The sequence below is a fragment of the Emiliania huxleyi genome (assembly GCF_000372725.1).
Source record: "Emiliania huxleyi CCMP1516 unplaced genomic scaffold EMIHUscaffold_236, whole genome shotgun sequence".
In the NCBI taxonomy this organism is placed as follows: Eukaryota; Haptophyta; order Isochrysidales; family Noelaerhabdaceae; genus Emiliania; species Emiliania huxleyi.
Genome location: NW_005200282.1, coordinates 99498 through 107937, shown reverse-complemented (window position 1 = coordinate 107937; position 8440 = coordinate 99498). Strand labels below are relative to the sequence as shown.

The following is an 8440-nucleotide window of genomic DNA, read 5'->3' as shown; positions in this document are numbered from 1 at the left end:
CGCCCCGACTGCAACGGTGGTGTCGTCCTATGACGCCCAGTCATGACGTCGATGTCCGTCCAGGCTGCAGTAACGCAGACGCCGCCGCCCACCGGGCCGCCTCCCCTGCCCAAGACCAGTCCTCTCTAAAGCCGTACGAGGCTGGGGGCTCATCGCCCTCGTGCCTCCTTGGCATCGCGCTCCTGTCGCTGTCGATCGCGGCTTTCGCACATAGGTCTGCCCTGATCTATGTGAGTTGTGTGGAATGGCAGGCAACGGCACTCTCGATGATCTGGCTGTCCCCGCGGTGCCCGCCTGGTGATGGATGGGATGGTGAAGTGACGGGCGCTGTACCGAGCGCCTCGACATAGGCCGCCGTGGAGTGGGAGATAGTGCTGGAGAGGCAAAGGAGAAGACAAGGACAACGACAGTAGGCAGCGAGAGGAGGTCTCGAGCGCCTATATGAAGGTATGTGAGTAGAGATGGTGATGGGAATGGGTGGTCGGGCGGGCGGGCGGGCGGGCGGGCGGGCAAGCGGGGAGAGGCGGGCGGGCGGGGCGGGGCGGGCGGGCGGGGTGATCGGAGGAATCGTATCCACAATCCCAGCAGGAAGAAAACGCTTCACGCACACTTTCCTCAGGTGCGGTATGCTTAGGTGGTGAGCCGGTGTGTGTGCCAGTCCGCGCCAGTCCGCGCCCTTGTTCGTGCCACCCAGTGTGCTGTGAGAGAGGCTTGTACGGCTTTATTTTAAGAATTCTGTTGTCCAAAATGCACCTTCCTTACCAAAGTGACTCAGGGTCTTCCCATCGGTCATGTCAGCCCTCCTCCGCGCGAGCGAGCCCAGAGAGGTACGCGCCCTCCCCGTCGGGCGATCCCGCCACTCGCGCGCCCATCCCGCCCCGCGCCCCAGCCCCTTCGCCGGCGCACCGCGCCACGGGGCGGAAGGCTCTGCCGAGGTCTCGCACGGCGCCTATTCACAGCGGGCGGTGTGAAGAGGGTCTCGCACACGCGCCCTCCCACCCGTTCGGGCGCCGCCCACGCCTCCCTCCTCCTCCGCCCCCGCGTCGCCGCCGACTGTCCGCGAGAGCAGCTTCCGCGCCGGGGAGGCGGAGGCGTGCATGGAGCCGATCCTAACCACACTAATAATAACCATGATCATAATAATAACAGGAATGTCGGGGTTGCAATTACAAGGGCCCATCGCTGTCGCGCACACCTCTAAGTGCAGTTCCGGCGCATCGCGTGAGAGGGACACGCACACACCGCGGATGCGATAGCAGCACTGTTAGCCACAGGCTCTGCCGGCATCTAGAGAGCCGATCCACTCCGCCGCGGGCACGGGAGAGACGGCCTGCGGAGGAGAGAAGATTGCGGTTGCAGGGAAGAAGGGTGCGCGGAATGTGGCGGCGGGGAAGCGAGGGTGCGAGCGTGTATGTATGTGCACGTGTGGCTTTGCGTGTGTGCGTGCGTGCGTGCGTGCGTGCGTGCGTGCGTGCGTGCGTGCGTGTGCATGCGTGCATGCGTGCGTGCGTGCGTGCGTGTGTGTGTGTGTGTGTGTGTGTGTGTGTGTGTGTGTGTGTGTGTGCGTGCGTGTGCGTGTGTGCGTGTGCGTGTGTGCGTGTGTGTGTTTTGGGGGGGTTCGCCTGCCCCTCAGCGCCTCTCCTCGCAAACGTCCCGCCTGTTCACAGCCAGACCTGTGAAGAGACGCTGTTCACACCAGCGGCTCTCCTCGCAGACGCACCCCCACTCGGAACCTTCTCGGAACCTTCTCGGAACCTTCTCGGAGAAGACGTCCCGCCCCCCCCCGGACCCCTCCCTCGCCCCTCTGGGCTCTCCCAGCCAAGGCAGGGCGTGTGGTACACGCTCGGCGGGGAGGCAACTCGCACGCGAGGCCGCCGCCACGCGCCGCCCTATCACCACAAGGGGGCCCATTCATGCGACCATGGACAGCAGCTCACAAGCCGCCAGAGCCCGCCGCGCTCTCCTGCTCCGGCGTCCTTGGCTCGGCCGCAAAGCCCTCACCCTCCACTCCCTTCTCCGCCATCGCTGCAGATGCTGCCGCCGCCGTTGCTGTTGCTGCTGCTGCTTCTGCAGCCGCCGCCGCCTGCTCCTCCGCTCTTGCCGCCGCCGCCTCCGCCGCCACCTCCGCTTCCGCCTCCGCTTCCGCCTCCGCCGCCTCCGCCGCTGCCCTCGCCGCCGCCGCCGCCTCCGCCTCCATCGCCGCCTCCGCCTCCGCCTCCGCCTCCACCGCCGTCGCAGCCTCTGCCTCCGCCTCCGCCTCCGCCTCCTCCGCCTCCTCCGCCTCCCACGCCACGCGCGCAAGCTTCGCGCCAGCCGCCCCACCCTTGGCGGCGGGGGCGGCGGCGGCCAATCGCGTATGACTGGGCAGCTCGCCCAGCCACGCACCCCCCCCTTCCGACAGCAGCTTTCTAGGTGCCTTCTCGGAGCCTTCCGAGAACCTTCTAGGAACCTTCTCGGAGCCTTCCAAGAAATTTCTAGGAGCCTTCTCGGGGCCTTCCGAGGGCGGCCGGAAGGCCCTCTCCGCCGCAGCGCCGTCGCCGCCAAACATCCAACTCTCATAGCCGCGATAAGCAACGCCGCCGCCGACGCCGCCGCCGCCGCCGCCGCCGCCACCGCCACCGCCGCCGCTGCCGCCGCCGCCGCCGCCTCTGCCGCCTCTGCGCGTGTCGGCACTGGTCTGGCTGGTGTGGGAGGGCCGCGAGCAATCCTTCCAGCGAGGCGGCGACGGAGGCTGTCGCCGCCTCCGCTGCTGTTGTTGCTGCTGCTGCTGCTGCTGCTGCTGCTGCTGGCGCGGCTTTTGCTGCTGCTGCTGTTGTCTCTGCGTCCGCTGCTGGATCTGCGGCTGCCTCTGCCCCTGCTGCTGCTTCTGCGGCGGCGGCTGGTGGGGTGTCCGCTGCCGCCGCGGCGGCGGCGGCGGCGGCGCGGAGCCAGACAGCGCCGCAATCCCGAGCAGAGCAGCCGCAGGGTCTGCTGCAGTGTGAGCCTCGAGCGCCTGGGAAGGTTCCGAGAAGGGTCCGGGAAGGGTCCGGGAAGGGCCCGGGATGGGCCCGCGGCTGCGCGAGGCTCGAGCTGCCTCCCGCAGCTCCTCGGCGTACTGGATCGCCGCCACCCGCGCGCCGACAGCGTCGGCCGCCTCCCGCTCCAGCGACGCGACCTGTTCACAGCGACGCCGCAGCCGTGAAGACGCGCCGTTCACAACGCGGAGCCGCCTCCGAGTTTGTCTTCGGCCGTGCGCGACTGGCTCCCGAGCTCCGCCTCTAACGACTGGGCGAGCCGCACGGCGCGGGCCGCTTCGCGCCTGCTCACAGCCCCGCGGGTGTGAAGAGACGCCGTTCACACCCGCAGCACCGCGCGGGCCGCGTCGCGCCTCGCCGCCTCCGCCTCCGCCTCCGCCGCCCTCGCCCTCGCCTCGGCCTCCTCCACCGCCGCCGCCGCAGACTCCACCCTCCCGCCCGCCTCGCGCTCGCTCGCCGCCTGTTCACGCCGGCGACGGTGTGAAGAGAACGCCGTTCACAGCGGCCGCCGTCTCGCCCGAGCTGCATGGCGCGCCAGCCTCGCCTCTGCCTCCGACGAGCGCCGGCGGGCACTCGCGGCGTCCGCCGCCGCCGCTCGCGCCTCCTCGCGCGCGTTCGCCTCCGCTGCCGCCGCCGCCTCCGCCGCCGCCGCACACGCGCGCTGCGACGCGAGCGAATGGGCCTGGTTCACAGCTGGAGGCGTGAACAGACGCCGTTCACACCTCGGACCGCGTGTGACGGGACGGGGTATACGCTGCCAAAATCTCGGCCGTATCTCGGCTGCATCTCGGCTACTTCTCGCCGCATCCTCCGCCACCGCCGCCGCGCGCTGGCCCATCGCGTCGCGCTGCGCCACCGCCGCCGCCGCCTCCTCCGCCGCCTCCTCCGCCGTCGCCCTCGCCGCCGCAAGCTGCCCGCAATACTCGTCCTCGACCTCGGTCCTCGCCGCCTGGTGAAAGAAAGAAAAGAAGACCCCTCCGCCAAAAGAGAGAGCTGCGGAGGAGGAGCCTAAACTGCGGAACCCGCCTCCGCCTGCTGGGCCGCCGCCGCCGCCTCCTCCGCCGCCGACAGCCGCTGCTGCAGCTTGCGGCAGAGGCAACGCGCCTATTAATCATCATTAACGCTTGATGATCTCACTATTAATTATTAATCGCTGCAGCTTGCGGCAGAGGCAACGCGCCCTCTGCTCCGACGCCGCGAGGCAAGTCACCCGACCCGCCGCCTCCGCCGCCCCCTCCCTCTCCAGCCTAAATCCTTCCTCCGCCTCCGCCGCCCGCCCCTCCGCCGCCGCCGCCCGCCCCTCCGCCGCCGCCGCCCGCCCCTCCGCCGCCGCCGCCCGCTCCGCCGCCGCCGCCGCCTCTCTCACCGCCTCCGCCTCCGCCGCCTCCGCCGCCTTCAGCTCTAACCGCACCGCCTCCACCTCCGCCTCCGCCTCCGCCTCCGCCGCTGCCGCCGCCTCGCCCCTCTCCGCCGCCCTCTCCGCCGCCGCCCTCTCCGCCGCCGCTGCGGCCGCCTGCAGCGCCGCCGCCCGCCGCCGCGCCGCCAGCGCCTCCGCCGCCTCCTCCTCCCGCTGCATCGCTAGCTCCTCGACCCCTGACGGCAGCGATAGCAGCGTCGGACGTGGGCAGTGTGGCCAGCGCTGCAGCTATGCATCAGCGGTGCCACCGCAGCGGCTATGAGTCGACAGTGCTAGCTTGCAGCTATGCATGGCGATACCCGGGTAGTGCTACCTTGCAGCTAGGCCATCAGCGGTCGAAACTGTGAACACTACTCACTCACTCCAGTCTGTGGTCCTACCGCAGCGGCCTGCACTCAGCGCAACGTACAGAGTGGTCCACGAGCCGAACCGGCCGTCAACGCCTACACACACAAACAAGGGGAGCGCGCTCAGAAAAGAAACCGCCGCTGGCACAAACGACGAGCCGGCCGTCACAGCCTAAAACGAGAAGAGGGCGCCGGCCTCTAGGGGAAAGAAAGCTGCGTCCCACTGCTCCACGAGCCAGCCGAGAGCCTTTCAAGCCGCCCCCGCTGCCGCCGCCGTCGCCACCGCCGCCGCCGCCGTCGCCACCGTCGCCTCGGCGGCATTCGCCGCCGGCCGTGGACGGCCCGGCCGAGGCTGCGGCGGCGGCGGCGGCGCTGAGCGGCAGTGCGGGCGGTTCCGGCACGCGGCCGGCAGACCGCACCTATGAATGGCTCGTTAATGACTGGTTGGTAGGTATCAATGAACGGCTCCGGCACGCGCTGTCGCACCTAATGGCGAACTAATAGCTACTTGGGCTCCGGCACGCGCTCGGCAGCCCGCACCGCGACCTCCGCCTGCACGCACTTGTGGATCGGGGAAAAGAGGAGAGAGGGTGGAGGCGGAGAGGGAGGAGGGAGAGGGTGCGGATAGAGAAGAGAGAGGGCAGAGAGGGTAGGGAGGGGTGAGAATGAGAGGGACGCGGAGAGGACAGAGGGAATGGCAGGAGAGTAGTCCGCCTCGGCTGCGGGCGACAGTCGCTCGAGTGCGCGGCGGGTCTGCGCGCCTGTTCACAGCGGGAGGGTGTGTGAACAGGCGCCGTCCACAGCCTTCCCGCCGCCTCCGGTGCGTGAGCTGGCGCGCCGAGTGCCCGGCACATCTGTCGGCCCGCCTGTTCACACCTCGCGCTGTGAACGGCGACTCCTCCTCGTCACGGCACCCGAACGCACGCGCTAACGATCCGCCTCCAAATCCGCCGCCATCGCCGCCGCCGCCGCCTCCCGCCGCCGCGCTGCCTCCGCTGCCTCCGCCGCCTCCGCCGCCTCCGCCGCCTCCGCCGCCCGTGCCTCGGCCGCCGCCTCCGCCGCCGCCGCCGCCGCCGCCGCCTCCGCCGCCGCCGCCGCCGCCTCCGCCTCCGCCGCCCTCTTCAGCCGCTCCTCTTTCTTCTCGCCTCTCGCAGCAGAAGCAGCCGAAGCAGCGGCGGCGGAGGACGTGGCAGCGGAAGCGGCGGCGGGGGTGGCGGCGGCGGAAGCATCGGCCGGGGAGGCGTCGGCGGAAGCGGAAGCGGAAGCAGCGGCGGAGGAGGTGGCGGCCGAGGTGGCGGCAGCGGCGGCGGCGGCGAGGGCGCCGATTTCAGAGCGGAGGGAAGCGACGGCGTCGGAGAGAGGGTGAGAGGCGGCGAGGCTAGACCGAGGCTCAGCCGAGGTCGCAATCTCAGCCGCCACAACCGAAAGCGGCGGCGGCGGCGCCTGCTGCTGCTGCTGCTGCTGCTGCTGCTGCTGCTGCAGTTGCTGCTGCTGCTGCTGCTGCTGCTGCTGCTGCGGCTGCGGCTGCGGTTGCTGCTGCTGCGCTCGCGTGCTCGCCGTGGCGGCGCGAAGGGCGGACGCGTAGGAGGCGAGGTTGGAGAGGGCATAGCCGACCTGTTCACAGCGGGGCGGTGTAAAGAGACGCCGTTCACGGCGTGCAGCAGCTCGGCAGACTCGGCGGTGGCGGCGCCTGTTCACAGCGAGGCGGTGTGAAGAGACGCCGTTGACGGACCCGCGGCGCGAGCGGGTCGGACCTGCGAAGGACGCGATCGCCGGCTTAACTATGAAACGACTGGTGGGAGCAGGGGCGTGGAAATCGGACCTAGACAAGTGATGAGTCAACAAAGGGTTTGATGAATGAGTGGCGGTGGGGGCAGAAACGAGGTCAGCGGACCCCTCTGTCCATCGCCGCGCGCGCCGCCCTCTCCTCGGCCAAACGCGCCTAAATCACAGCGTGATGTGTGAAGAGGCGCTGTTCACACTCACACCACCGCGGCCCTCCTGCACGGGGGCGCGCCTGTTCACAGCGCGAGGTGTGAAGAGCGACCACGCGGCGCTTGACAGCACGCAGCCCCACGGCCGCCATCGCGCCTCTGCTCTCCTCCCTCTCTCCTCCGCCTCCGCCACCCTCCTCGCACCCTCCCCCTCCGCCGCCGCTGCGGCCGCAGCCGCATTCTTTTCCGCCGCTGCCGCCGCCGCCTAGGAAAAAGAGAAGCCTTCCGAGAAAGAACGCTGTGTACCAGATGGCTGGTGCCGGCACACTCTCGATACAGCGGCGCAAGTACAATAGTACTGCTGTTGCTTCTGCTGCTACTACTGCTACGTTGTTGCTGCTGCTGCTGTTGCTGCTGCTGCTGCTGCTGCTGCCGCTGCTGCTGCTGCTAGCAGCTGTTGTGGTGGTGGTGGCTGTGCCGCCTCCTCCCTCGCCTGCTTCGACGCGGCGCTGCGTGCGAGCGCCTCGGAATGCGCCGCTCGCTCCGCCTCGAGCGAAGCCTAGAGAGAGAGAGAGAGAGAGAGGACGGTGCCTTGCTGGTGATGGTGATGGCTAGTGCGGCAGCGACCTTTGAACCACCGGTGTTGAAACACCACTCCGCCGCGCTAGACTCTGGTCTAGGCACACTCTCGATACGTCGGCGTTGGTGCTAGTGCTGCTGGTACGAAAGGGCTGCTGAGGCTGCAAGTTGCAGACTGCCGAGAGGACGTGTCCGAGAAGGCTCGCGCGGGACAGAAGTGGCAGTGGAACATACACAGCAGTAGCGACCGAGATCGCGGCAGGGGGACAGAAGTGGCAGTGGGACAGACGCACCGAGATCGCGGCGAGGCGGCGCTGCGTCTCGGCTATATCTCGGCTATATCTCGGCTATATCTCGGCTATATCTCGGCTATATCTCGGCCACATCTCGGCTATATCTTGCCGAGATTGCGGCGAGGCGGCGCTGTGTCTCCGCTGCCGCCGCCACGGCCGCCGCCTCGCGCTTGGAGGAGGCACCGCGCTCCGCCCTCCACTCCGCCCGCTCCCGCTCCAGCGCCGACTCCGCGGCCACCAGCGCCGCCGCCGCCGCCGAGCGCGCCGCCTCTGCCCTGGCGCGGCCTTCTCTGGCTTCGGAGAGCGACGCCGCGAGCCGCTGCTGCGTGTCGCTCAGCTCCCGCTCGCGACTGCGCGCGAGCGTCCGCGTCTGCGCCGACGCCACCGACTCGGCGTCGAAGAATGGCGGGCTCACCGGGCTGTGGCAGGCCGACGCACGTGCCGAGCACAGCGAGGCGACCTGAGCGCGCAGATCCGCGGCTATGAACTCCTTGGCCTCGAGCTCGGCCTCGAGGAGACGGATGCGTGTCTGCTCCGAGGAAGTCATTGGCGTTGGATCTTCGCGCGAGCGCAGCGATACCCGCTGCTCACCGCGAGCCGTCTTATTACCAGGTTGCAACCCTTGTTCCGCACTGTGCTGTGAATCGAGCGGCAACCAACAGCTCTCAGGACCCCCCGGTGCTGGGGTGCTGCCAGCAACCAACCAACTCACCGGCGAGCGGAGCGAGCCGAAGAGCGGGCCAAATTGGCGCTGTGAACGCACCTACCTGGCGGGCCGCGCAGGCCCGGCAGCAGGGCACCCCGCGCGGATGCCGACGAGGATCACGGTGCGCTACCCGAACGAAGGTGGACTGCT

The 8440-nt window shown here is 69.5% G+C and overlaps 1 protein-coding gene across 1 annotated transcript; it reads right to left on the bottom strand.

Annotated features, from left to right (window-relative positions):
* Positions 1 to 4659: 4659 nt before the first annotated feature.
* Positions 4660 to 8131, bottom strand: EMIHUDRAFT_236552 (hypothetical protein; the record flags this gene model as incomplete). The annotated part of the gene is made up of 3 exons (XM_005779118.1): positions 4660 to 4714; positions 4790 to 4874; positions 7936 to 8131. The coding sequence occupies 3 exons, from the start codon at positions 8129 to 8131 to the stop codon at positions 4660 to 4662; spliced, it is 336 nt and encodes a 111-aa protein (XP_005779175.1).
* Between the last annotated feature and the right edge of the window lie 309 nt (positions 8132 to 8440).